The sequence below is a fragment of the Vipera ursinii genome, assembly GCF_947247035.1.
Source record: "Vipera ursinii genome assembly, chromosome: 8".
Classification (NCBI taxonomy): Eukaryota; Metazoa; Chordata; class Lepidosauria; order Squamata; family Viperidae; genus Vipera; species Vipera ursinii.
In genome coordinates, this window is record NC_139519.1 from 15,286,859 (window position 1) to 15,313,747 (window position 26,889).

The 26,889-nt window shown below is 42.9% G+C and overlaps 1 protein-coding gene across 1 annotated transcript; it reads left to right on the forward strand.

The window, feature by feature from the left end:
- Positions 1-5,527: 5,527 nt before the first annotated feature.
- LZTS1 (leucine zipper tumor suppressor 1) lies at positions 5,528-9,273 on the forward strand (the record flags this gene model as incomplete). Its single annotated transcript, XM_083368852.1, has 3 exons — positions 5,528-5,872; positions 6,829-7,650; positions 8,588-9,273. 3 exons carry the CDS (start codon positions 5,528-5,530, stop codon positions 9,254-9,256), a joined length of 1,836 nt encoding a protein of 611 aa, XP_083224978.1. The 3' UTR covers positions 9,257-9,273.
- Between the last annotated feature and the right edge of the window lie 17,616 nt (positions 9,274-26,889).

The following is a 26,889-nucleotide window of genomic DNA, read 5'->3' on the forward strand; positions in this document are numbered from 1 at the left end:
TGAAAAATGGTCATTGGTTGCTTTTTTCAGTGCCGGTCACTAAATGAATTGTGTTAAGTCGAGAACTACATATACCATATAGGCAACCTTGAAGTGCTCAAGATGAGGATCTGATTCATAGTTTTCCTCGATCTTAATTCAGTAGCTGAAGGAACACATAGTCAAAGCCATGAAAACACCATGAAGATCATGGTGTCCACAGCATCACAACTTTTCTGAGTCTTCAAGCCCACTAGAAATTTCTTGCTCTGAGAAGAGGTCCCCAACTCTTGACTCTCTTTATCTCTTTGTTGTTTCTTTCTGTTTTCCCCCTTTCTTGGTCCTTGAGCAACAGCAGTAACGTTGAGAGAGAGAAAATGCCAGCCTGAAACTGACTTTGCCTGTTTTCTGGACAAAGGAGAGCGCGCTGGGCAGAAAGAGAGAGGGAGAGATTGGCAGGAAAGGGTTCCGTCGGGGGCAAAAATTGAGTTCTTTCACTGGACAGAAGGAGGGCGCACTGGACAGAGGGAGCTTTCTGGACAGAAGGAAAGATATACTGGCAGGAAGAGATCGGTTGGAAACAAAAATGGGTCCTTTTATTTTGAAGCCTTCTAAGCCCACTCATCCCCCCCCCCCCGTTGCTGGAGCCAGAGGGAAAATGAACTCTCTCGAAATGTTCCCACTCAGTCATCTACCTTTAATAGCTTGCATTTCGTGGTTTTGCATCTTCTCCCTTTGAGATGCTAATGGGTGTTACTTCATTAACTTCAAAATGTGATATAAGCTGATTCTCCAAGCGAGCTGAATCCTCTGAGTCATTCTGCTGAGTGGGACCCAGGACATCTGCCCTGAAATTCTAGCCTAGATGTGCCACTCCCCCCTCCCTCCCCGCCGCCCTTATAAACGGGTCCCAGCATCCAGTCGGGAAGAGATCGGCATTCTGGCATTCGTGATGCTGCACAAAAATGAGCAGTGGGGCTTCCAGGGACCTTTTAACAAGCCCCTCGTATGTCCCCATTATCCTCTTCCCCTCCAACTTTGATTAATTTAGTTAACAGGCTCTTGAGTATCTCGTTAAGGCCCCTCCAGCTGGAGGCAAAGGCAGTTCTCGCCTTGAAACCCAGAGAATGGGAACCGGGCTTTGCCCTTTTGTAATAACTGGCTCGCTCCACCGCCAGGTGCTTTCCTGGTATTAATGCCTCTCGAGTTGCAGGAATCCCATATGCTAACAGCTAGCCTGTGTTTGCCTGCCGGGCAAGGGAAAAAACGCTTGCAAATCTGGGCGTTGTTTGTCACCCTGGGGCAGGCATTTTCCCCCTTTTGCATTCTAATAACTGGGCTGCATCCCACTTCCTTTACCCTTTATCCTTCTTGAGATTCTGGACCACTCTTGAAGGTCAGTATTCCACCAACACCACCTGGAGATTGGCCAGTCCCCCCTCAAGCAGATGGCACAAAACAACCAGCCACTTGCTTCCCACTCCGGTTAATTGAATTTAATCCCGCCAGTTGGGCCAAGCCATGTTGTGTAATGTTTAAAATCCACGACTATGAAAAAAATAAGACTAGAGGAAAAAGAACCATATCCGTTCTGGAGTAGAAAGACTACATGGTCATCGTGGCGCAGTGGGTAGAAGGCAGTATTGCAGGCTAACTCTGCCAACTGCCAGCAGTTCGATTCTCACCGGCTCAAGGTTATCTCAGCCTTCCGAGGTCAGTAAAAAGAGGAGCTAGATTGTTGGGGGGGTGGGAATAGGCTGACTCTGTAAACCGCTTAGAGAGGGCTTTAAAGCACTGTGAAGCGGTATATAAGTCTAAGTGCTATTGCTATAGTTGAGTGGAGAATTGTATGTAGTTGAGAGAATTGATAAAAAAAGATCACAATTTGGCATCTCTAGCTTAAAAGATCAGAAAGCTCAGGGTCTGGCAGATTACACCCAGGTTATACGTGTTATTCTGCTTGGAGAGGGCTGTAAAACACTATGAAGTGTTATATAAGTGTAAGTGCTATTGCTGTGGTTTGTGGAACCAGCATAGACCATTTCCATGGTAGGAAAGATAAAACTGCATATGGGGAGGGTGGGGTGTCTCTTGAAAGGCAGCACATGTTGAATAGTAGTCCTTGAATTTCAACCATTTGTTTAGCAAACATTCAAAGTTAACAATGGCATTGAAAAAGTAAGTTACAACCAGTCCTCACATTTACAACCGTCGCAGCCTGCACATGGTCATGTGGTCAAAATTAGGACATTTGGCAACTGGCATGCATTTTTATGAGGGTTGCATCCTCCCAGGGTCACGTGATTGGCGTTTGCAGTTTTCCCAGCCAGCTTCTGACAAGCAAAGTCAAAGGGGGTGGGAGGTGGGCGGAGGCTGGATTTGCATAATAGCTGCGTGATTCACCTGACAATTGCAGTGATTCACCAACAGACATGACAAAGGTGGTTGTAAAATTGGCCATGATTCACTTAGCAACTGCCTTACTTAAGCAATGGAAATCCTCATCCCAATTGTGGTCATAAATAAAGGACTCCCTTTACACCACGCTGCATTTTGCTCATTTTGTATGTAGGCATCTCTGTTTCATTTCTATGCTGGGCTTCTTTGAAAAGCATAAAATCTTAACATCTATTCACGCAGTTTAAGAAACAAAATGTAAAACACCTCCAAATAAAAGGAAGCCTATCAACTTTGAAAGCTGATAGCCAGTATTATTATGAGATGCCAGGTGTTGAGATAAAGACACAAATGCTTTCAGCCTAACTGAAGCGGCCTCTTAATGGAGCGATGCATAAATCTTGTATAAATATTGCTAGGTGTGCATTTTGATGCAATGAAGCATTTATAAAAGTTTGGTGTACTAAAACGTCTATAAATGGATGGCTGACTAAATTTCCGTTGCTTTTTCAACATCCCCAAAGGAAGAATTACCCAGTCCAACATTCCAGCTGAATTTCCTTCTCCGTCCAGCTCAAAAATATGTCCATCCATTCCAAATTCCCTCCATGCTTTTATTCAGCTGAAACCCCAACAGATCTAGCCTTCCTTTCTTGATCTTGCAATCGTGGTGAGGTCTCATTCAGGAATGGAGAGAGAAGCCCAGCGGGTGCTTGCTAGACCAGCGGCCCCCAACCCCCAGTCCATGGACCAGTACTGGACCACAGCATGCCAGCAACCAGACCGCACAATCAAGCAAAGCCCCATCCACAGGATGCAAGCAATACACAAAACCACACATTCCGGTCCACAGAAAAACGTCTCTCCACAGAACCGGTCCCTGGTGCCCAAAAGGTTGGGGAACTCTCTTCTAGGCCATTCGTTGCCTGCATGTATTTGTAGTCTTCATAGAGCATTTGGTGGCTTGGAAGATTAAATTTAATTTAATTTAATTTAATAATATTTATATATTAAAGGGAACTATCTGTTAGAATCCTCTAATGGGAAGCGGGGAAAAGCAGAACAGAGGCTTGGGTTGGGTTGGAAGCTGAAAATCTGTCTTCACAAGTGGGCGAGCAGAATCTGTGCCCTACCATTTCCTCTACACACTGTTATTTCTGCCATCAGTCGCAGCCACCCTTTTCCTTCAAGTCTCCGTGCAATCTTTGTTCTCTCCCACGCAGACCTCTGCAGCTGCTTGGCTGGAAAATGTTTGTTTTCAAACTGGGGGTGGATGAAGGCATGGAGGAGGAAGGAGGAGGAGGCGGGGGCTCAAATTTTCTACCTGCACTTATCTCATTGGAACTTGAATGTTGCTTCTGTGGAGTAAGCAGGTCAAGCATCCACTAGGAATATAGGAACCCAGCCTCTCCATCTCCATCTCCATGGCCAGCAAAAACCAAGGAACTTAAATTGTTGGTTTTACTGGCCCATTAGTGATCCATCGCCCTGTAACGATAACATCAGTTCCACATTTCTAAGTATGCATCAGGAAAAGTATGTTGCTCTATTTCTAGGCCAAGACACATTGGAATTGGAAGGAACACTTTATCTTTCTCACCCCAAGGAAATAAAGATTACCTGCTCTCCAAGCATTTTCTGAGCTATGATGATGATAATAATAACATACTGTGTGCATTCCATACCACTTATGTTCGAGACTGCTACTCCAGACCTTGTTTCTAATTAGGTCCCACTTCAGTAGCTCTGTTGAGATAGGTCAAAAAAGTGCAGGAAAATACAGGGGAGGCAAGGGGATTGTTAACTTGGGTCAGCCCAGCTTACGAGATCTACTGAAACCAAAAATTCAGCTGGGGAAAATTGTTTTTGCCAGAGGGAAAGGGTTCAACACCCCATCACCCACTGACAACTACCTGATCATTATCAGCCCCACCCAATAGCTGATGTTTGCATTTTTAAAAAATTGCATGTTAATTGCAAAATACGGTTAATGTTGTATCTACCTGATCCTTGGGTTGACACCCCTCCCCCCGCCTTCATCTAGTCTGTCAGTATCATGAGTTATCTGCCTTGCATAACTTTTGCATCCTATGTCGTGTGAACTCACGAATCTGCCTCATGATCAGTGCCAGCCCCACACACAGTTTACTGTGTAGATTGAAGGATATATTGCCCGTCACCAGCTCATTGCATTTATAGAGGCCATGTGAATCCTTCATATGCAGCATCCTTGGTCACGCTGAAGGATGGAAGTGTAGTTTGAGTGGCAGAAAGGAATGGCCAAGGGTGGCTATCTGTGGTGGAATCTCCAGCTAGACTGGAGGGGGAGGCTATTACTACTGCTGCTATTATTATTATTATTATTATTATTATTATTATTATTATTATTATTATTATTTCTTTTATTCATGAAACATGAAATTCAGTCAACTGAACACTCAAATCCTGTTGGACAGCAATTTGTCTGATATGGTACAGGGTTTCCTGCCTGAGCAGGGGTTGGACTAGATGACCTCCAAGGTCCTTTCCAACATCATCATCATCATCATCATTATTATTATTATTATGTAACTTTTATTCATTAAACATGAAACTCAGTCAACTGAACACTCAAATTGATTGGCACTAATGGTTGATGTGGGTTGCTGCCAGCATCCTAGGTATCAACCAGGTATCTCCTTAAAATGTAAGATGTTCCGAGTAGCACCGTTTTTTGTAACTTTGCTGGAGTTATTGCAGGAAGTTGCAATTTCTTGATGTATTTTGCAAAGTTTTTGGACATAGTTCCCAGTGCCCCGATGACAATGGGTATCACTGTTACACGTTTCATCCATAATCGCGCAGTTTCGATGGCCAGGTTGCAGTATTTCGTAATTTTTTCCATCATCATCATCATCACCATCATCATCATCATCATCATTATTATTATTATTATTATTATTATTATTATTATTATTATTATTATCTGTCTTTCATTTATTCTCATGTTCTTCTTCTCATCCGCTCAGGGTTGTTGCTTTTCAGCACAGTAAGGCTTTGGCTATGACCACACCACCCTTGCCTCCCAGCAGTCTGGACAGCCTGGTGGAAAACAGTCCTTGGGTGGTCTTTCTTGGACACTCCCTCTACTTCTCCATTCAAGGATATCATCATGGGAAGTGTCAGTAGCCTCATCTCCGGACACAGCTTCCACAGTAAACATTGTCGGGCCTCCCAGTACAAGCTGCGTAAGTCATCCCAACTGAAGAAGCTGAACAGGTATTCCGATGGTCTGCTGAAGTTCAGCTTCTCCCAAGAAGCTGGCCACAACAAGTCCAGCTCCAAGGGCAACAAGAACGAGGACTTCTTTTACATCAAAGTGAACCAGAAGGCACACCGAACGGACTATGCTCCCCTCTCGGGTAGCGAGCTGGAAGGTCAGGCTGGGACAAGCAGCGTGGATTATGGTACCCCAACACCCCCCAAACTGAAGCCAGGCTCCAACCAACTGGAACTAGTGAGTTGAGCTAAACCTGGCCATTAGAGTTCAGGGGTAGGAGAAGGGTAGCCCCAGACTTAACCTAGAATTCTTGGGTCCCCACTTCTGTAGACTTCAGAATCCTTGTTAATCAGGATGGTTGAAAACCGAAAAGCCAATTTCTAACTATTTTGAAGTAAGGCCGTATGGAAACTGTATAACCTAAAGTGGCCATATCAACATTTAAAAAAACCAAGAAAACCACCCAAATTTTGCAGACCTTATTCTCCAAACTATATTAAGGGCAGCCTCTGTGTAGAAGAACTCTTTGGGATTTTTGGAATCAAATGAAGAAGTAATGTGGAATATACTCAGATTTATCCTGTGGGTCGGTCAGTCATTCAGACAACACAAGCTGACTTATTGGATTAGCCAATTTTCTGGATTTGCACAGCGTGTTGTGTAAATACAACGGCTTCATTTGGGAAGCCTACAAACAGGATTGTAAATATAAAGAGGGGGGGGACTTCCAAAAATGTAAGGGTGAAAAAATTAAAAATGAAAACATCAATGTCTCCCCATCCTCATTCAATTAAAATCAAGTGCCTGCCCATCATGGTCATAATTTGTGATGGCCATAAATCAGATCACCCATCTGACCCAACCTGATTTTAGGACCTTTTTTGTGACAGCTGATAAAGCAAACACCATTGAGTGAACTAATGGTTCACTATAGGCTGGGTTTTTTTCCAAAAAACAGAAGTAACCCATCATCAAACATGGTCATAAATTCAGTCCAGTTGACCAACACCCAACATGCAGTTATGTGACTCTGGGGTGGGCAGGGCTGACCATCGTAGCTTCAAAATTGGGTCACAAGTACTTTTAGGAAAGGCCATTGTAACTTCAAATAATTGCTACACAACTGGTCATAAGCGGAGGACTATCCCTAGCTATAGAGGGAACCGCATTAACTAATCTTTCCTTCTCCCCAGGCTACAGAGAAGACTGTGGCAAGGCCCACTGCTTTTAAACCAGTTCTCCCTCGCTCAAACACGGTTCTCCATTCTTCTCCTGATCACGGCAATGCTGCTCAACAGCTCCCATCCCAAGAGAAAGCCAAGGATCTGGAGAGCAAGCCCGGTCTTTGTTCTGGAGGACTTTCGGATTCAGGGAGAAACTCTATGTCCAGCCTGCCTACTCACAGTACAGCCAGCAGCTACCAGCTGGACCCCTTGATCACTCCTGTTGGCCCCATCAGCCGATTTGGAGGCTCTGCTCACAACATCACCCAGTGTGCCATCCTGCAGGAGAGTAACATGATGAGCTTGAAAGCTCTGTCTTTCTCCGATGGGGGCACCAAGATCCTCAACCCAGGCAAGTCTTCCACTCATCCCCATATGACTGAGAACAGTGTTTGTGTTCGCTCACCCATCTCCATGGAGGAGTCCGCCATTCAGGAGCTGGAGCAGAAGCTGATGGAGCGGGAGAGTGAGCTGCAGGAGCTCCAGTGCAGCTTTGAAGAGAAAGAGATCGCCTCCTGCCAAAACTACGAGGAGAAGCAACGGCGTTGCCGGGAGGAGATGGAAGGGTTGAAGCAGAAATGCAACAACAAACTGAAGCAGACCTCGCAGAAGAACCAGCGGGCGCAACAACTCTTGCAACTGCAGGTGTTCCAGCTGCAGCAGGAGAAGAAGCAGCTGCGGGAGGAGCTGTCCAACTTGATGAAGGAGCAGGACCTTCTGGAGAACAAGCTGAGGACCTACGAGAAAGAGAAAACCACCTTTGCTCCTGCTCTAGAAGAAACACAGTGGGAGGTAAGACTACTCCACCTTTGTATGAATGAATGAACCTTTATTGTCAAAGTACAACCATGTATACATTGAGATTGGCTGAGCCAATCTCAAAGGGGAAAGGGGAAACTTCTTCAGTCTTCTGTATTGCCTGGTCAAAATTAAAGGTAAAAGTAAAGATTTCCCCTGTCCGGTTGTGTCCAACTCCAGGGGGTGGTGCTCATCTCAGTTTCTTAGCCGAGAGAGCCAGCATTGTCCAAAGACATTTCCGTGGTCATGTGATCAACATGGCTGCCAAGGTGTATATAGTCTATGGAACACTGTTACCTTCCCACCAAAGTTGTAGCTATTTATCTACTCGCATTTGCATGCTTTCGAACTGCTAGATGGGCAGGAGCTGGAGCAAGGAACAGGAACTCACTCCGTCATGCAGCATTCAGGTCTCAAACCCAGGCTGTCAGCTTTAACCTCTGAGCTATCCTGCTTCCTTAATCAAATGTAACACTGGTCTAAAAATGTTTTTAGTACAAAGCCAGGAGATGATGATGATGATGATGATGATGCCAAATAGAATTCCCAAAGCAGAGCTGTCACAGCCTGCAAATTGCCATACATTCCCTGCAATGGTATTTTAGATAAAAATGAAAGTTCCCTTTGGATGATTTTGTCCAGCATGAGCAATCTATGCTCGTCTCTCTGATTTTAGAGACCTTCTCAAGCAATGAGCTTGTTCACCAGCTCCCTGCAAAGAGAGAAAAGGGGCTTTTATCTTTCACTGGGGCTCTGCCTTCTAGCTTCACCTTCATAGCTGATCCCTGAAGAGATGCAATCTTTGACCTGAAATAAAGCTACTCCATACTTAGCACCACCCATTTTCCTGGTGTGCTGCAGACTGAATTGCAATACAATCTAGATTTCTTTCTGGAGGTGGCCCTGATTCTGATATTATGTGTTCCTACAGGTTTGTCAGAAATCTGGTGAGATCTCTCTCCTGAAACAGCAACTGAAAGAATCCCAGACAGAGCTCAACAGCAAGGCCAACGAGGTCCTCAATCTGAAGGCTCAGCTGAAGGACGTCCGGGCCAAGATGGAACTGTTGGAGATGAAAATCCAGGATTTGGAAGATTCGTTGCGTGCCAAAGCCATGGAACTAGAGGTATGTGAGAATGAACTCCAGCGCAAGAAGAACGAGTCAGAACTACTAAGGGAGAAAGTGAACTTGCTGGAGCAGGAGATTGCAGAGTTGAGAACTGAACTGACCATCCTCCGGGAGGAGATGAAATGTGGGGTGGCTTCCATGGGTCTTGAGGAAAGCATGGTGGAGGATGCCCAAGCCCTGTGGAGGGAAATAGAGAAGCTAAAGAAAGAACTGCAAGAGGAACAGGACAGCAACAAGCAGATCACGGTCAGCTTTCAGCAGGAGCGGCAAATCTGGAAGGAGGAGAAAGAGAAAGTGATCCAGTACCAGAAGCAGCTGCAGCAAAGCTACCTTCACATGTACAAAAGAAACCAAAACCTGGAGCAGATGCTTCAGCAGCTGGCTGCTGGCGAGGATGGTAAAGACCCCATAGATCTTGATCTCCATGGAACCGATGTCCCTTATGAGGACATAATTGCCACTGAAATCTGAATCTGAAGGGTGCCTGTGTTTTCTTGCCCACTGGAGAAAGATCTCACTTGGGGTCGTATGTAAAATTTCACAGAGCACTTTTAACGGAGGTCTTTTGTCTTGGCCAAAACAAGTCACCATCCGTTGTCCGTGCATCCGCCTACCCCACCCCCAAACTTCTTTATTCGGATGTATCTGACTGCTCTTTCAGGGCATCCCACTGAGAAAAGGGAAGGGAAGAATTCCCAACCGACTTTTTCTGTCCACGGCATGATCCAACCTAGGAGCAGCTTTTACAAGAACCTCTGAGCCATAAGTAATATGAGATAAGACCTGCTTGTACTCTAAAGACCTTCTGAATTCCCCTGTGAGAGGACTTGGGGTGGGGGGAAGCACACCCATTGAACTTAAGGAAGAGGGACTTGCACATCCGGCAAGAGTTGGTCAAGGATAACCAGTCATTCCATCTTTGCAGAACATGGTGCATTCTCCTGGAATATATAAGCAGCGCATGGAACAGATAGTAGCATTGTTCCATAATTACAGTCTGTGAAGGACCTGCCTCCTTCAGAAATGAGGGGCTAATATTCTAGAATCCCGGAAGCCATAATTTGTCAGTCTGCCACTGGATCTTCCTCATCCTTTACTCTTCTTTTAGCATTTGCCTCCTTTCTGAACCAACTGAAGTTTGGGAGGCGTGTATTTTTTATTTATTGTGTGAGTGCATGTGTCTGTAATTGAGATGGAAATTGGATGCCCTCGTGTTCTTGAACAGGAATGTTCAGAGTTGTTTATTTAAAATGTGAATATTTGTATGTACTGTATGCATTATTATTTTGCCAATACCTGGCATTTATTTTTCCACATTTCCTATTTTGGCCTGGAGGAAAGGCATCTTTGGGTCTTCTGAGCCCAGTGTGTCTATAGATAAAAAGGTAAAGGTTCCCCCACACATGTGTGCTAGTCGTTTCCGACTCTAGGGGCCGGTGCTCATCTCCGTTTCAAAGCCGAAGAGCCAGCGCTTGTCCGAGGACGTCTCCGCGGTCATGTGGCCGGCATGACTAGACGCCAAAGGCACACGGAATGCTGTTACCTTCCCACCGTAGTGGTCCCTATTTTTCTACTTGCATTTTTACGTGCTTTCCAACTGCTAGGTTGGCAGAAGCTGGGACGAGTAATAGATATGACTGGAAATATAGGTTTGCCTAAAAGCAATGCCTTCTTTAAGAAAAACATGCTAGCTTCCATTCCATGTTTTAAAAATTAAAAGATTTAAGGAAGTAAAGGAGGTCAAGCAAAGAGCTTGGAGGGAACCAAGGGATATACTGTATTGACAGGCATATAACATTATTTACTTAAAACATACATCTTTCAAAAAAACAAAACACCAACACCAGTTCAAAGCAGCCAACAACAACAGTAAAACCATTAATAAACAATTTTTACATATTAATTCCTACTATATTAAGGAATTAAAGAGAACTGTAGAGAAATGGTTAAAAGAAGAAACATCAATAAAAATCGTTATAATGACAGTAAAACAATAATACATGAATAGACTGCCTTACTAAAAAAAAAAGGTTTCTTTCTTACTTCCAGAAGTTTTAAAGAGGGGACAAGGAACAAGGTCCTGTTCCCTATCAATTTTGAGACTGCCACCATACATGGTAAACCATAATAAACAAGTATTTATTTGATTCTGTGTTCAGTATTTTTGGATCCATAAACTTCCTCCTTCGCTTCCGGCACCAAAACAAAATAGCCCGGAAGAGAATATTGATAAATAATTTTCTTGACACCTGATCTCTGTTTAAGTAGTTTTGACTTTCTCCTTCCCACCGAAGAGAAATGTTCCTTGTAGAGTTAAGTATTTGGTCTGAAAGAGATTGAAAACATGGCTGCCATCATATGCCTTGCCAATGACAGCTTAAGAAAGCAGAACAGCAAAGCACTCCTGTCAAAGTAGCCACTAAAGGGCAGCCAAATTATTTTGCCACCTGAGACAAAAAAGAACCTTGTTAGTATTATACTAATAATACACAGAAACCCAAAGAGTAACCATTTTAGATGCCTAGGGTGACGTCAGAAATGGAGCACCACAATACCACGTCATGCTGTTCCACAGCCGCATTCCTCGTGACCTTTAGTGCAACCTGCCGTGAAGCATCGTGTACAATAAAATGCCAATTCAAAAAGTAGAAATGCAAAAAAGGGGAAAGAAAAATCTGGCTTCAAACCAAGAGAAATTAATAGAGTTTCGAAGCTTTTTGAACTTAGCAATTGCCTTTTACTGCCACCTGAAAGGATGTGTATTGAAGTTCTTGGATTCAGAAAAATTCTCAATTTCAAAGGTTATAATTCATTGGCAAGAACAGATGCTTTTCCTGCAGAAGAGTTTCAAACTTCAAATTCGGTCCCTGGTATCTTACGGTAGGACTTAAAAGACATCCCTTTGAAATGCGGTCCTTGAGAGAAATGCTGAATTTTGTGGGGCACTGGTTTAGCTTGGTGCATCTAACTTGCTATGTCTGTATAGTGAGGAAATCCAATAAGCGTCCTTTTGTAGTGATTTCAAAACATTGGTTCCGTATCTACTGCTTTTCTACTGTTCCTGTGAAATAGGAGAACTTTATATGACGCAAGCAGCAGCACCCAAATCCTATCCATACTCAGGAGATCCTCACATTCTCAAAATCTTGCCTTAACTAACATTGTATTGGGTGAACAAGGCCTAAAGCATTGGCCCTCGACACCATTTGGACTTTTAAGATGCTCTTAACTGCCATGTGAGAATTCCAGGATATAAAATAAACTTTGAGCCAACGTGTTCAACTAACTTGACATCAGCCTGAGGCTAAATCCAGGGGATGCAAGCTGTTGTCCACTACATTTTCTCTGCTAGATATTTGCACTGAGTAATAAATTTCCTGAAGAGATTTAATATTCTTCATTTAAAGATTGTTGGGGAAGGAGATAGCTTAGTCTGCTCCTAGAAAAATCAACTTCCAAAATGTCAGAATGTATGACTTTCTTCCATTCAAAGAGAATACATCTCTTCTTCTTCCTCCTCCTCCTCCTCTTTTGCAAACCTATATGCAACCAGCAGAGTGACTAAGAATCCTGTTTCCCTATGTAGTTACAAACAGCAAAGCGCTCTTGTGTCACTGCATATCAAGTCTACTAGCATTTCCCACCCCCCACCCCCACCCACCCACCCCCGCCTGCCAATCAGCTAATTGGGTTGGTGCACATATGCTTCTGATTAGCAAAATTTGCATTGTTAATTGCAGTTAAACACCAGCCCATTCCCTAGTGAAACAACCTATGGTGGCCAGGGAGTTAATTATCTCTGAATGGGAGGGACTCTGGATCACAGCAGTTGTTTTCCTGCTGAGCTGATGAAAGTTCCTCTTCTCCATTCTGTTTGCTCTTCCACTCATTTTGCGTTTGGGGCAGGATCCCAGCTGTTGGCAGGCACAATTGAAATGGAGTTGTTGTGTTTCCCAAAAATAATCTATTGGGTGAAAGGTTTTTTGCCTCCTGTGGTGAATTGTTTGGGGGCAGTGAAGAAAAATTGGATATCACTTTTAATTGTAAGAAGGAGTACCCTGGTGCCCCGCCCACTGTTAACTGTCTGATTTTGTCAGTCAACATATATAAAAGCCCTTAGTACAGATCCACATTTTAGAAAACCTTCATGTAGCCAATAAAATTTACTCCATTGTCTGTCTTCCAATTCTGTCAACAAGCACAAGTCTGCTTCTCCAGAACCCCAGTCAAACCCCAAGAAATCTCGGCCAACCTGGTACCAAGATTCATTGGAATCTTCTATTTGTGGATCATATTGTCTCTCTTGTTAAGTTGTAAGGCAGGTTATCCATCTTTATTAAGGAAGGGAGTGGGTTATTAAGTGTGTTTGGCAAGAAAAAGGAGTGGTGTGGACTACAGCTATCTTAACATTTCTATGGTGGATTTCCCTTCTTGTGCAGAATTACTTATCTCTAAACAAGATAGACCTTAATATGTCAATTTGTATGACCCAATAAATAGTATATATTTGCCTGTCCCATTTTATCCTAGCCTGGTATGTAGACCTAGGCAGTGTCATTATTCACTATAGTAGATTGTGTATTTTCAGTAAATTGGGACAATGGCTTATTTTTGGATTGCTCTTGGGAAGCATTTTAGAGCAGTGTACAAGTTCCACCCAACTCCTTTAAAACAGTTTCAATCTAACACCACTATCAATACATCTAAAACAAAACAAAACAAAACTTGAAACAAGATTCATATTTTCTAAACTGAATAGACTGAGACCTATAGTTGAGCAATTGTGACCTATAATTCCTTAGGCATGTCTTCAATTCTCATTAGAGAAGATGGGACCAGCCATACATTTTCAGGACTGAGGTCTATCAGAAGAGGTCACCTCTGGCCATCCCGCTACAAACCAATGTTATAAGCAGAACTTCTTCAGCTGGTCTTCCTGCATGACGTGGAGGAGTACTTGAGGTCCAAGACAATAAACCATGGATAACCATAGACAAACATGTTAGGCAAATATAACTGATAAGCCTTAGAGCAGGGGTCTTCAAGCTTGGCCCTTTTATGACTTGTGAACTTCAACTCCCAGAATTCCTCAGCCAACGTTGCTGGCTGAGGAATTCTGGGAGTTGTCCACAAGTCATAAAAGGGCCAAGTTTGAAGACCCCTGCCTTAAGAGTATAGACTGGGCTGTGGGCTGGATGCATCATACTGAAACCACGCCCACCCCATTGCCGGCAATGGGGAAAAAGTCGTGATACGTCACGCGACATCGTGTGACATTGCGAGTTTGACATGCCTGGTATAGACATTCAGTTGTCTGGATGATGCACTGGCCCAAAATAAAGTAGGGCCAACCAAACTGTGAGAAATCACACTTATGTTTCCCATCACTGACATGAAATTAGGTCATCTGCTGTACACCAGACCAGGCAACTGTGTGTACTTTTTCTGCATCAGTGATCATTTTTCTCTAGGAAAAAATTCTCTAAGTTCATTGGGTCAGAGCAGTTGTCTCCTCACCTCTTAAATTCTGTAGACTGCTACAAAACAGATGTGTGAACTTACCTTGAGTTTGAAGCATTCTACTAATAGCAGGCCATATCTGTGCTAGTTCTCATAGCACAGTAGACACGATTACTGAATTAATCAGTTTACTGGGTTTGTACCATAGATTGGATCATAGCCAAACCAACCAGAAGATTTTAACCGGATCGGGTAAAGATTTAATAGCTGTATTTGCACAGCACAGTATACTGGCTTTAATTTTAAGCCTGGTTTCATGTGTGTGGTGATGGCTTAGCAAACTGAATTTGTCAAATATGCCATGAACTGTGCAAAACCTTGAGATATAATGCAACCTGGATTTTGAAAACAGTATCTTAGCAAACCTCGACCTTGAAAGTGGAAAAGAGGGTGCTAATAGACAGCAAAAGGCGACAAGTGAATGAGAATTTCAAGAATTAATGTCTGGTAGAGATTCTAGATTTCTGTATTTCATGGTGCTAATATGAGATGGGAGAATATATAGAATAATATGTACAATCAGCCCCTAAAGACAGATGGACACATTCATGATCTTTTCTTGGCATGATATAGAAGTGATTGGCCAAGTAGAGTAGAATTGCCTTTCAACTCTACTCCATGCCTTTGAGATTTCCATATGAGCTCCTAATTCTGATAGGTACTACCTGCTGAGGCCACTACAAGGAGAACTGAACCCTTTCCTTATTCTCCAATACTCTACAAATCCCATTCTCTAGTTTCTTTCCATCATTCTTTTCCCATATCTCACACTGGAATTTTGATATTTTTCCACATTTGCATTAGCTTGGCAGATACTAAAACAGATCCACAAACTTGCTGTCAACATGGCAGCAGAGAGAGGCCAAAAAAAAGGAGGCAAATCTCTGCCTATGCATTGGCTTCTTCCTCTGGATGCATAATGAATAATTACTTAGACAAACATCATCTAGCATATGTTCTGTATCATCCAGTCTTGAAAGGAATAGAATAGAATACAGCTGGAAGGGACCTTGGAGGTCTTCTAGTCCAGCCCCCTGCTCAAGTAGGAGAACTTATAACATCTCAGACAAGTGACTATCTAGCCTCTTCTTAAAAATCTCCATTGATGGAGCGCCCACGATTTCTGGAGGCAAGCTGTTCGACTAGTTAATTGTCCTCACTGTCAGGAAGTTTCTTCTTAATTCCAGATTGGTTCTCTCTTTGATCAGTTTCCAACCATTGTTTCTTGTCCTGCCCTCTGGTTCTTTGGAGAATAAATAATGTGACCCCCTCTTCTTTGTGGCAGCCCCGCAAATACTGGAATACTGCTATCATGTCTCCCCTATTTCTTATTTTCTGTAGACTAGCCAAACCCAAGTCCCGCAGCCATTCTTCATATGTTTTAGTCTCCAGGCCTTTGATCATCTTAGTTGCTCTTCTCTGAATTTTTTCCAAACTCTCAACATCTTTTTTGTGATATGGTGACCAAAATTGGCTGCAATATTCTAGTGGTCTCACTAGGGTTTTATAAAGTGGTAGTAATACTTCTCGTAATCTTGGAGTCAATCAGTTGAGCCTCTTCCTTTGGACATCGTATAATGATGTCCGAATCTGGTCAGCAAACCAGTGATCTCATCTCATTACTCCCTTAATTCGATGAAGTGTCAATTTGTACCTTGAACAACTTTTCCTGCTCCACAAATGACAGTATATTAGCTTTGGGACCTATGGATTCGCCTTCAAACATATGAATCTGGATTATTGATTCCTGGCAGTGGAGTAACTTCCGTGTTGCAGTCTCTTCAGTGATATTTTTGTTGCTGTTGTTTTATTTTGGAATCCACGTTCCATTCCAGCACTTCTCCTATGAACCACAGTTTCTCTTTCTTTCTTTAATCTTATCCATCTATTGTCTTTCTATTGTCCCTAACCCTAACTCTCTCTTTCTCAGTCACAAAATAAGCTCCCTGGCTGGATTTCTTCTTATATTTATCCATCTAATCAATTCATTGGCCAAGCTCACACAATTTTGCTAAACCATAATTTATTTTAAACATGCTTTGTTGACTGTCACAAGAGCTGGGTCATATAACACCCTAAGACTAGGATTTGTTGTGTAACCACAGTACTTGGACTTCTGCAATACAAACAGCGGCTGGATTCATACAACCTATTTGCAAAAAATGGACAAGCCTTGTTGTGACTTGCTGTGGTCTAGTTCATCTAATTTAGTCAGACTGCTCTGTTTTCAACATGGAAGATGTCAGGAATTGGATCCAACGTTTGCTGGTGAAGCTTATGCTCTTATCTGGGGTGGGGTGGGGGGGTTATGTGTGGTTCTAAGTGGTTCTCCGAAATCTGAGTGTACCTACCTCCCCTTCATCTTCCTTAATTTTACTGTGCCTAGTTGCTTGTTTCTGGCAAGTGGGCAATTCTGACCAATAGGATGGCCAGAAAGCTCCAAAACTGGCCATGGTCCTCCCATAGATCATGGGCTTCATGGGTGTCCAAAGACATCTCCATCTGCCCGTACGTTTGCTTCCTTACATGGGAGTTACAGGCTACTAAAAGGCAAGTAATTCACCATAATGGTTCTCAAGGAAGCCACTCAGCTTGATGACTTTGTTCCAATCCTCTAAAGCATTAAGGGGCCCATTTCATGAGCCATGTGGCCCCCTCCCCATTTAATGTGACCATGACTGCTGCCTCTGCACAAATATTGTGTTTGATCCGTGAGAGTATGTATCGCCAGCATGTCACTTGCTTGCCTTGTCCCATCGTGTGTGGGAAAAGTCACCATTTCGGCTATACACATTACTGTTCTTCTCATCACACTGTCTTTTCTTCAATATAGCTCTTGCTGGGTTTTCATGTATTAAAGTGTAATTTCTGGTCAGCAATGTAAACGGACTCTTTTATGTTTTTTAATGTAGAAATAAATTTGTAAAAATCAGAGTCGGAAAGGTCTTGTGTTCCATCCCCTGAATTGGAATGGACCCCATGCTTATATGCCAGGATAATCTCTTTTCCTAATGATTTCATCTACCACGTGACAGCCTGAAGGACAAGGAAGCCATGAAGAAACAGGAACTAATACATTGCGTGTGATCTCCCATGGGAAAGGAAGCCAAACAAGACTTTACAGCTTTGGCAAGGGAAAGTACAGTATGAGACTAGCAAATTGTTATAATAAAGCTGAAAGTGACAAGAGCTTTAGATATCTCCTCCTCCTCCTCCTCCTCCTCCTCCTCCTCCTCCTCCTCCCTCTCCCATTCCCTAGGTAAAGGTAAAGGTTCCCCCGCACATGCACGCTAGTCGTTTCCAACTCTAGGGGCCGTTGCTCATCTCCATTTCAAAGCCGAAGAGCCAGCGCTTGTCCGAGGATGTCTCTGTGGTCATGTGGCCGGCACAACTAGACGCCAAAGGCGCACAGAACGCTGTTACCTTCCCACCGGAGTGGTCCCTATTTTTCTACTTGCATTTTTACGTGCTTTCGAACTGCTAGGTTGGCAGAAGCTGGGACGAGTAACAGGCGCTCACTCTGCTACGTGGCACTCGGGATTCGACCCGCCAAACTGCCGACCTTCTGATCGACAAGCTCAGCGTCCTAACCCACTGAGCCACCGCGTCCCATTCCCTACCCCATCCCATACTTCAGTTGTTCAGATTCCTGATTTATGGCAGATGCTGCCTTGTGCCTACACACCCATGGAGACGGCTCCTCCATCTAATTCTTTCTGCCCTGCAGAAACTATCGCTCAGCACAAAAAGGAACTTCACACTACATAAAACCAGAAGCAGCCCATCTGCTACCTGTGAAGTCCTTGTGGGATAGACAAGAGCAAACTCTTGTTTCAAGCATGTTGGAAAACCTTTGCATAAAGATTACTTGCTACCGCATTGGGCTATTACTGCCTTGACGATAAGATGAAGGGGGGGAAAGCCTGATTTCTTGATTTTTTTGTTTTGTTTTGTTTTTCGAAACCAGACTGAAGAATCCTTGGATAAAAGAGGGAACAACAGTATCTGACCTCTGGCCAGTTTGTTGTTGTTGTTGTTGTTAGTTGCGAAGTCGTGTCCGACCCATCGCGACCCTATGGACAACGTTCCTCCAGGCCTTCCTGTCCTCTACCATCTTCTGGAGTCCATTTAAGGTCACGCCTACTGCTTCACTGACTCCATCCAGCCACCTCATTCTCTGTCGTCCCCTTCTTCTACTGCCCTCGATCTTTCCCAGCATGAGGCTCTTCTCCAGTGAGTCCTTCCTTCTCATGAGGTGGCCAAAGTATTTGAGTTTTAGCTTCAGGATCTGGCCTTCTAAAGAGCAGTCAGGGTTGATCTCCTCTAGGACTGACCGGTTTGATCGCCTTGCAGTCCAAGGGACTCGCAGGAGTCTTCTCCAGCACCAGAGTTCAAAGGCCTCAATTCTTTGGCGCTCAGCCTTTTTTATGGTCCAGCTTTCACTGCCATACATTGCAACTGGGAAGACCATAGCCTTGACTATATGCACTTTTGTTGACAGGGTGATTCCCAGTTTACTGGGAAATAAGTCCTGGATGAACCAGAATAATTTCATTATTTAAACAAACCAAACCAACAAAAACCCCAGTATCTCATTAAGGGATCCCATACAATATCTAAATGGAGATGTGACTCAGATCAATTTCATCCTATTGCTCTTCAGTGTGTTGGAGTTCAGTTCGCACTATTTCTAACCAACATGGCTAAGAAACCAAGCCTTGGGTTTCTTTTCATTGGCGACTAGACACCTAATTTCTTAAGCAACATTTTAATTCATCTGAGTATCAGCCCTTGAGCATCACTAAGTGACTCTAGAACATGGGCGTCAAACTCGCGACTCTTTTTGCACTGCCGGCAATGGGGTGGGCCCGGTTTTGGTATCATGAAACCGGCCCATGGGCCAGCAGTTTGACACCCCTGCTCTAGAACAAGCAAGAGCTAGAGAAGCTTCTTGGATGAGAAGCAAAAGAAGCTTCAAAGAAAACCAAGAAAGTCCAGTTGCCTCTTGAAAAAGCACCTTTGGGACAGCTGTGACCTGGATGACTGAGAATCTCCATAGACATTTAGAACAAGCAAGGCATTATTGCTCTCTCACTAAAGCAGGAGCATGACCTGCATTTACTCCTCCCATTTGGTGGCTGGTGGTTTTTGTTTGGTAGTTTTTTGACATTCATCTTGCACGAGCATAAATGCACCATGTGCCACAGCTGCCTGTCTCTCACACTTGCACGGTGCTCAGCCTCTACTATTCTCTTTCTCCTCAGTCTTAATTACAGGCATCCAAGTATTTAGCAGCCTTTATAGAAGTGAGAGGTAAGCCAATTAGACTAGTGGGATCAAAAATAACAGGCCCAGTTTCCTACTGTGAGAGCTCTCTGGTTAGCGCTGATTTCTAAATGATGACTTCCGTACTGTAGCCTAGGAGGTGATATAGAAGTGGAGAGGGAGGACAGATCTATACCGTTCTAAAGAAAATCCAGATTCTTGAAAAGCAGCAGTTCCTTTTTCCTCCAATGGCATCATTTCAGCAGACAATAAATCAGGGGTCTTCAAACTTGGCCCTTTTATGACTTGTCTTAAAGCTGCCAAGGTTGAGGACCCCTGGCTTAACCTATGTCTCTCTTAGCAACCTAAATTTCAAGTTCCATTGCGGTCATAAGGACCACCTGTAGGAAGATAATACAGCAGTAACTACATACAAGATCCTAATCCTTGACCCTTCATTAGCCACCATTTAAAAATGTGTCCTTCGACAGCTATGTCTCAGAAGGCTTGCCTTTACCGCATGTATACTTTCATGGCTTGTCAGTTTCAGAGACAGCAATTGCCTTGAACTGGAAGTTCCATATCCATGGAAACATGACTCTATCAAAGATTGTTCACTTGGAATTTCCTGGTCTTACTAGTTGATAAGAACAGGGCAAAAATCAGGACTTCCCTTGTGCACAGTGCAAAATACTTTTAAGATCGATGCTAGTTTTTTTTTTCTTCTAGCACTGTTTGGAAGGTTTGTTCTCCATCCAGGGTTAAAGCTTTTGCTGACGGAGTGATGAGATAAAGGTAACATTGGATGAATTAGCTTAATTGCTTACCCTCTGCTCTTACTGCTGGACTGTAAAAAGGTTAGAAACATGTCCTTCTTTAATTTACAGCCCACAAGGCCAAAAGAGTCCCAAAACAAAGCAACGTTTGGAGAGAGCTAAAAAAGAAAGAAAGAAGAAATGTAGCCCCAAGTGATGCCATCCGTGTCAGCTTTTTCTGATGAATCCACAAAAGCAAGCCTTAGCAAATCCCCAACTGAATGTAGCATGCACGAAGGCTTACAGATCAGGAAAGGGGGAACTCAGTTATTGCACACTTGCTTGGCATAGTCTTTGCGTGACCATGCAACACTGGAGCGGAATGGGCCATTTCGATCCATTTGTCCTGCACCAATCCAGCTGGAAGCATTCTTTTGCTGGGGAATATGTTGCGAGAGACACAGAATTTTGTCTATCTGGAAAAGAGTCTTCTTCACTGCCCCATCTCAGTGGACCGTGAGACGTCATTTGAGTCCCCAGAAAACCTGGTGGCTTTGCAGGAGCCTGAGCTGCCATCCCTAATCCCAAGAAAGCCCCAAGGCTGCTATAGAAAGTGAGCACAAAGGGAGGTCATCCTGATCAGAAGAAAGGGGATGTAACTCTCCTCTTCTACAAATTCCTCTTTGACATGCAAATCCGCCGCTGTCCATCTCCTCCCTCGGCACACTTCTTCCAACAGTGTTCCCTGCCTTGCATCTGCCAGCTCGGCCCCATCGGCCCCCTTGGGGAAGGTGTGGGGCAAGAATAAATGTTTGTTCTGCTCTGTCCCTTTAATGAAGAGCCAGCTGCTCTTCGCCTCTCCAGGGGACTGACATCAGATGGCGGCAGGGCAGACCCGGTGGGCAGTCTTCATTAATTGGTACTTTGGCAAAAAAAATTAAGACTTAAAGTGGGGAAATGCACCAGGGCAGCAGCTGGGAGGGTTGTGGGTCCCATTTAATGTGTTACCTGCTGCCTCGCCTGGCTGATGTGACAGATTAGGTTGTTTGTTTAACATCCAGCTAAGTGCCCCGTGCATGATGTGCATGTCCATTGAGGCAATCAAAAACATGACGGAACAGGCTCGGACTATTCTGCTTAAGTTTTACACAGAGGAAAAAGAGAAAGTCTCTGTTTACCCTGGAGTGCAATAGTGGTGAATATCTGTAGCTCGGGTGTAGGAACAGGATGAAGGTTTGTTCTCCGAGCTTGTGGGTTGGTTTCCGAACATTTCGTTACCAGGCTAGGTAACATCTTCGGTTACTTTTTGTAACGGTTACTTGTAATTGTTACTTATTTGCTTTAAGTCTATTTTACTACATCTTAATATGTAGTAAGGGACGTGGTGGCTCAGTGGGTTAGGACGCTGAGCTTGTCGATCAGAAGGTCGGCAGTTTGGTGGGTCGAATCCCGAGTGCCGCGTAACAGAGTGAGCGCCTGTTACTCATCGCAGCTTCTGCCAACCTAGCAGTTCGAAAGCACCTAAAAATGCAAGTAGAAAAATAGGGACCACTACAGTGGGAAGGTAACAGTGTTTCGTGCGCCTTTGGTGTCTAGTCATGCTGGCCACATGACCACGGAGACGTCCTTGGACAAGCGCTGGCTCTTCGGCTTTGAAACGGAGATGAGCACCGGCCCCTAGAGTTGGAAACGACTAGCACGCATGTGCAGGGGAACCTTTACCTTTACCTTTAACATGTAGTAAAAGAGGACGTTTCGTAGGTCAATGGAATACCTGACTCATATTTAAGTGATTGTCCACTAGGACTCCCAAGATCCCCCTCGCAGTTACTACTAGTGAGCGATTTCAATAGAAAATGTTTTGTCTTCTTGTTATAACCATTTTTTCCCCTTCTATTCATTTGTGTCTGATTCTCAGAGTCTGCCTAGATATGTTCCTGCAGTTTTCTTGCAACATTTTCCAGAAATGATTTGCCATTGCCTCCATCTTAGGGCTAAGAGAAACTGAATGGCCCAAGGTCACCCAGCTGGCTATGTGGCTAAGGTGGGACTAGAACCCGGTGTCTCTCAGCCGTTTCTACACTATACCAAACTGGCTCTCAGTTAATACTATACTCTTGAGTAGATAGTTAAACAACACCTCCACTCTGTGGAATAAAAAAGAAATTTCTTCTCTATAATTAAATCTTCAGTCTATTGAAAATCATGGACCGAACTGTATCTGACATGAAATGCACTGTCTAAAGTTCCATATTTTTGTCTCACACACAGTTGCAATTTCTTCACCACATTGTGGGTTAGCAGACTAAGCTTTAGTAAGCTTGGTAAGTGAGTTATCTTTGCCACTATCAAATTCCTTCATTTTAAAAGAAGAAGCTGCTGACTTCTATTTGGCCAAATCTGCCATCAGTTTATTGAGAGATACATTAAGAGCATATGTTAACTTTAAGGGCAGCTCAATTTATTTAATCTTGGCTATAAAGAAAAAGAAATTAATACAGATCCAAAAACCAGAATGCTCTGACTTCTATTATAAATTTACCATTCCTCCCCACAACCTTTTTTCTTATTATCATATTTAACAATCCCTGGTTATTATGTTGGCTTTATTTATTTATTTATTTATTTATTTATTTATTTATTTCTAGCAGATCGTGAGTTGGCATGAAGCTGGGAATAAAAGACGTATTGCTTTTATCATTCCTCAATTGAATAGACAGGTGAGCTTTGTTGTTTTATACTATTTCAAATATCTATTTATCTGCAGCTATGTTCATAATAAGAGCCAGTTTGGTACGGTAGTTAAAGCAATGTTTCTCAACCTTGACAACTTTAAAATGCATGGACTTCAACTCTCAAAATTTCCCAGCCAGCATGAAAAATTGAATAGAATTCAGTGGGAACTTAGCATGGAAATTCTGAAAGTTTAAACCCACATTTTTTTAAAGTTGCCTAGGTAGAGAGAAAAAAACTAGGTTAAGGCATCATGCTAGAAAGCAGAAGCCCATTAGCTGCCATCCTTCCTAAGCACAAAGCCAGCTAGGTGACCTTGGACTCATCCAGGCCGTCTCTGAGAAGCCACATGACTGAACAGAAGAAAGAACAATGATTATCAGTGGTTTGGCTATTATTTTTTATGATTTCAGGTTTGGATAAATGTATTATAGAAGATATTTACTTTCTATAACTTCCTGTTGTTTTTAATATTTTAATTTTCCCATTAAGCCAAGAAAAACACCTTGCATTTTGAAGGCTGATCGTAAGGCTGAAACATTGCTGTAATATAAGCCTTATGAAACAATGAAGGAACTATAAAGAGATTAAATGATTTATTATAGGTCTCCAATAGTATTGGTGCCAGTAAGTCTATAGAAGTTCTATAAACATTTAATGGGAAATTCATCCAGTTCAAAGAGTTTGCTTGATTTTATTGACTGCAGTATCGCTGTGATTTCTTGTCATGTCATTGTTTGTATCCATATTTTTTTTCTATTCTTAAGCAGTCTACTATATTTCCTGTTCCAGGAAATTAAAATTGTGTGTCTAGTTACGGAAATCTCTAATTGACAAAACTGAGTACAAAAATCATAAAACCTTTGATTAATGGATTCTGTTTCAGTAAATGTGTCCATCATTAGTCTGAATTCTAGATATATAGTTTTATGATTTCTGTTTCTTTGAATGGTGGGCCAGTAAATTCTCAGTTTGCCTTCCTGATTCCCAGTGTTTTTGGTTAATATTTTGATTAAAAGTTAATACTTTTCCAAGATATTTAAACTGTCCTGACTGTAAAATCCTCAATATAAACTTTGCTGCTGTAAATACTTCCACCAGATTTCTCTGCGGGATTTCTGACATATAACAAAAGTCAGTCTTAACCAACTGTTCCAGCTTTATAAAATTGGAGTCCCTAAGTCTCTTTTATGCTAAGTCGAAAGCATAAAAAGATCCCTTAATGGATGTTTTAAATGCATTCCAGAGAGTTAATGTGTTAGCTGAACCCTAATTAATTTCTAAAAAAGAAACCAATTTATTTCTCAATACATTCCACACACAAAAAAGAGTTTAAGGAGAGAAACATTCAAGTACCATCTGGACTTAGCTGATGTATAGGGTTATATTAGTGCTACATATCAAATGTTTCTTGTTGTTCGTTGTTGCAACTATAGTTGATTGTAAACAAATTACACTTGGCTCAGTTTGCACAATATGTTAAATCATAAGCTATGATTTACAAATTACAGTCAGTAGATCCATACAACCCACTAAATCAAAACCAATCCAACAAGATCGCTTTACTATGACAGGTGAACACTTGTCTTTGTTATCTGATTAGACTTCACCCAGACCCAAACTCAGAATCTGAAGAACAGATTCAAAGCCTAGATAGAAAGATAGATAGACAGACAGACAGACAGACAGACAGACAGACAGACAGACAGACAGACAGACAGACAGATATAGAGATGATGGATAAATGATAGATAGATAGATAGATAGATAGATAGATAGATAGATAGATAGATAGATAGATAGATAGATAGACAGACAGAGAGATAGAGAGATAGAGAGATAGAGATAATGGATAAAAGATAGATAGATAGATAGATAGATAGATAGATAGATAGATAGATAGATAGATAGATAGATAGATAGATAGATAGATAGATAGATAGATAGACAGACAGACAGACAGACAGATAGGCAGGCAGGCAGGCAGGCAGGCAGACAAACAGATGGATATGTATACATATACATACACATACTTACAAAAACACAGAGAGAGAGGGAAGGAAGGAAGGAGGGATTAGGCTTGAGGTTCAGAATAAAAGAATAAAAGAGTTGGAAGGAACTTTATAGACCCTATTTGATTTCAGACAAATGATCGTCCAGTCTCTTCTTAAAAACCTTCAGTGATGGAGCATTCACAACTTCTGGAGGCAAGCCCTTCCACTGATTAATTGTTCTCACTATCAGGAATTTTCTCCTTAGTTCTAGGTTGCTTCCCTCCTTGATTAGTTTCCATCTGTTGCTTCTTGTCCTGCCTTCTGGTGCTTTGGACAATAGGTTGATCCCGTGTGTGTGTATGTGTGTGTCAGCCCCTTCGATATTGCAACCCTGCTGTCATGTCACCCGTAGTCCTTCTTTTCATTAAACTAGACATTTTCGAATCTTATATCTCTTCTTCCCTCCATTGTGTCATCACTGACTAAGAGCCATTCATTTTCCAGAGTGGAATGTGGTTATACTTGCCTGGTCTTACATTGCTTCTGAGGTTGCTAGCTTTTGTTAGATCCCTCCCTTTAGCTCTGGAAGTCCCAGGACTTTTTTTTTATTCTCTCTTTCCTCATACACCCATCTGAGAAACTCAGATAATCAGCGATCAGATAAGATATCTACTTATTTGTGTTGCTGCTGCTAAGCAACTCTCCTCAAACCAGAACTCCAACCTCAGGTACAGTCAAGGAGGTCAGAAAGAAGAAACCACCATCTCTTCCTGGTCAAACACAGAACAGGTAGTCCTCAACTTAGAACAGTTTGTTTAGTGACCATTCAAAGTTACAATGGCACCGAAAAAAAGTGAGTTAGGACCATTTTTCACACGTCTGTCCGTTGTAGCTTCACGTTGTAGCTTCACCTGATTTCCATTTGGATGCTTGACAACTGGCTCGCATTTAGGACGGTTTTAATGTCCCGGGGTCATGTGATTTCCCTTTTGTGACCTTCTGACAAGCAAAGTCGATGGGGAAGCCAGATTCGCTTAACAACCGTATTGCTAATTTAACAACTGCAGCGATTCGCTTCACAAATAGGGCAGGAAAAGTTGTAAAATGGGGGGCAAAACTCACTTAACAAATTCCTCACTTAGTAATATAAAGCAACATAAATTCCCGGCTAACTTGTAGTCGTAAGTCAAGGACTACCTGTATACAGGAGCAGAGGTGGAACTCTATCATTTCCACATCTTTGTTAGCTACTCTTCCCACGCCTAAATTACCCTAATCCCTTTCAATTAGAGCAGCATTTTTGAACCTTGGTGACTTGAAGATCGGTGAGGTTCAAGGTCTTGGTGATGGTGTTTAAGTCCTTACATGGCATGGGTCCGGAATACCTCGGGGACCACCTGCTGCCGGCGTCGACTCCCCTCCGCCCTGTGCGTTCCCACAGAGAGGGCCTCCTCAGGGTGCCTCCGGTCAGAGAATGCCGGCTGGTGGCCCCCAGGGGGAGGGCCTTCTCTGTGGGCGCTCCGGCTTTATGGAATCAGCTGCCGGTTGAGCTCCGGATGGCACCGGATCTCCGCTCCTTCCGGCGCGGGTTAAAGACCCATTTATTTGAACAAGCTGGCCTGGCCTGATGGGGAATTAACGTAGGGTTTTAATATTTGTATATTTTTTACTGTTTTACTTGGGCAATAATTTAATTTTTTCTTAACTTTTGTATTTTTGTATTTTTATTATATGCCCTGTTCACCGCCCTGAGTCCTTCGGGAGAAGGGCGGTATAAAAATTTAATAAACTATAACTATAAACTATAACTCCCAGAATCCCCCAGCTGGCTATGGTG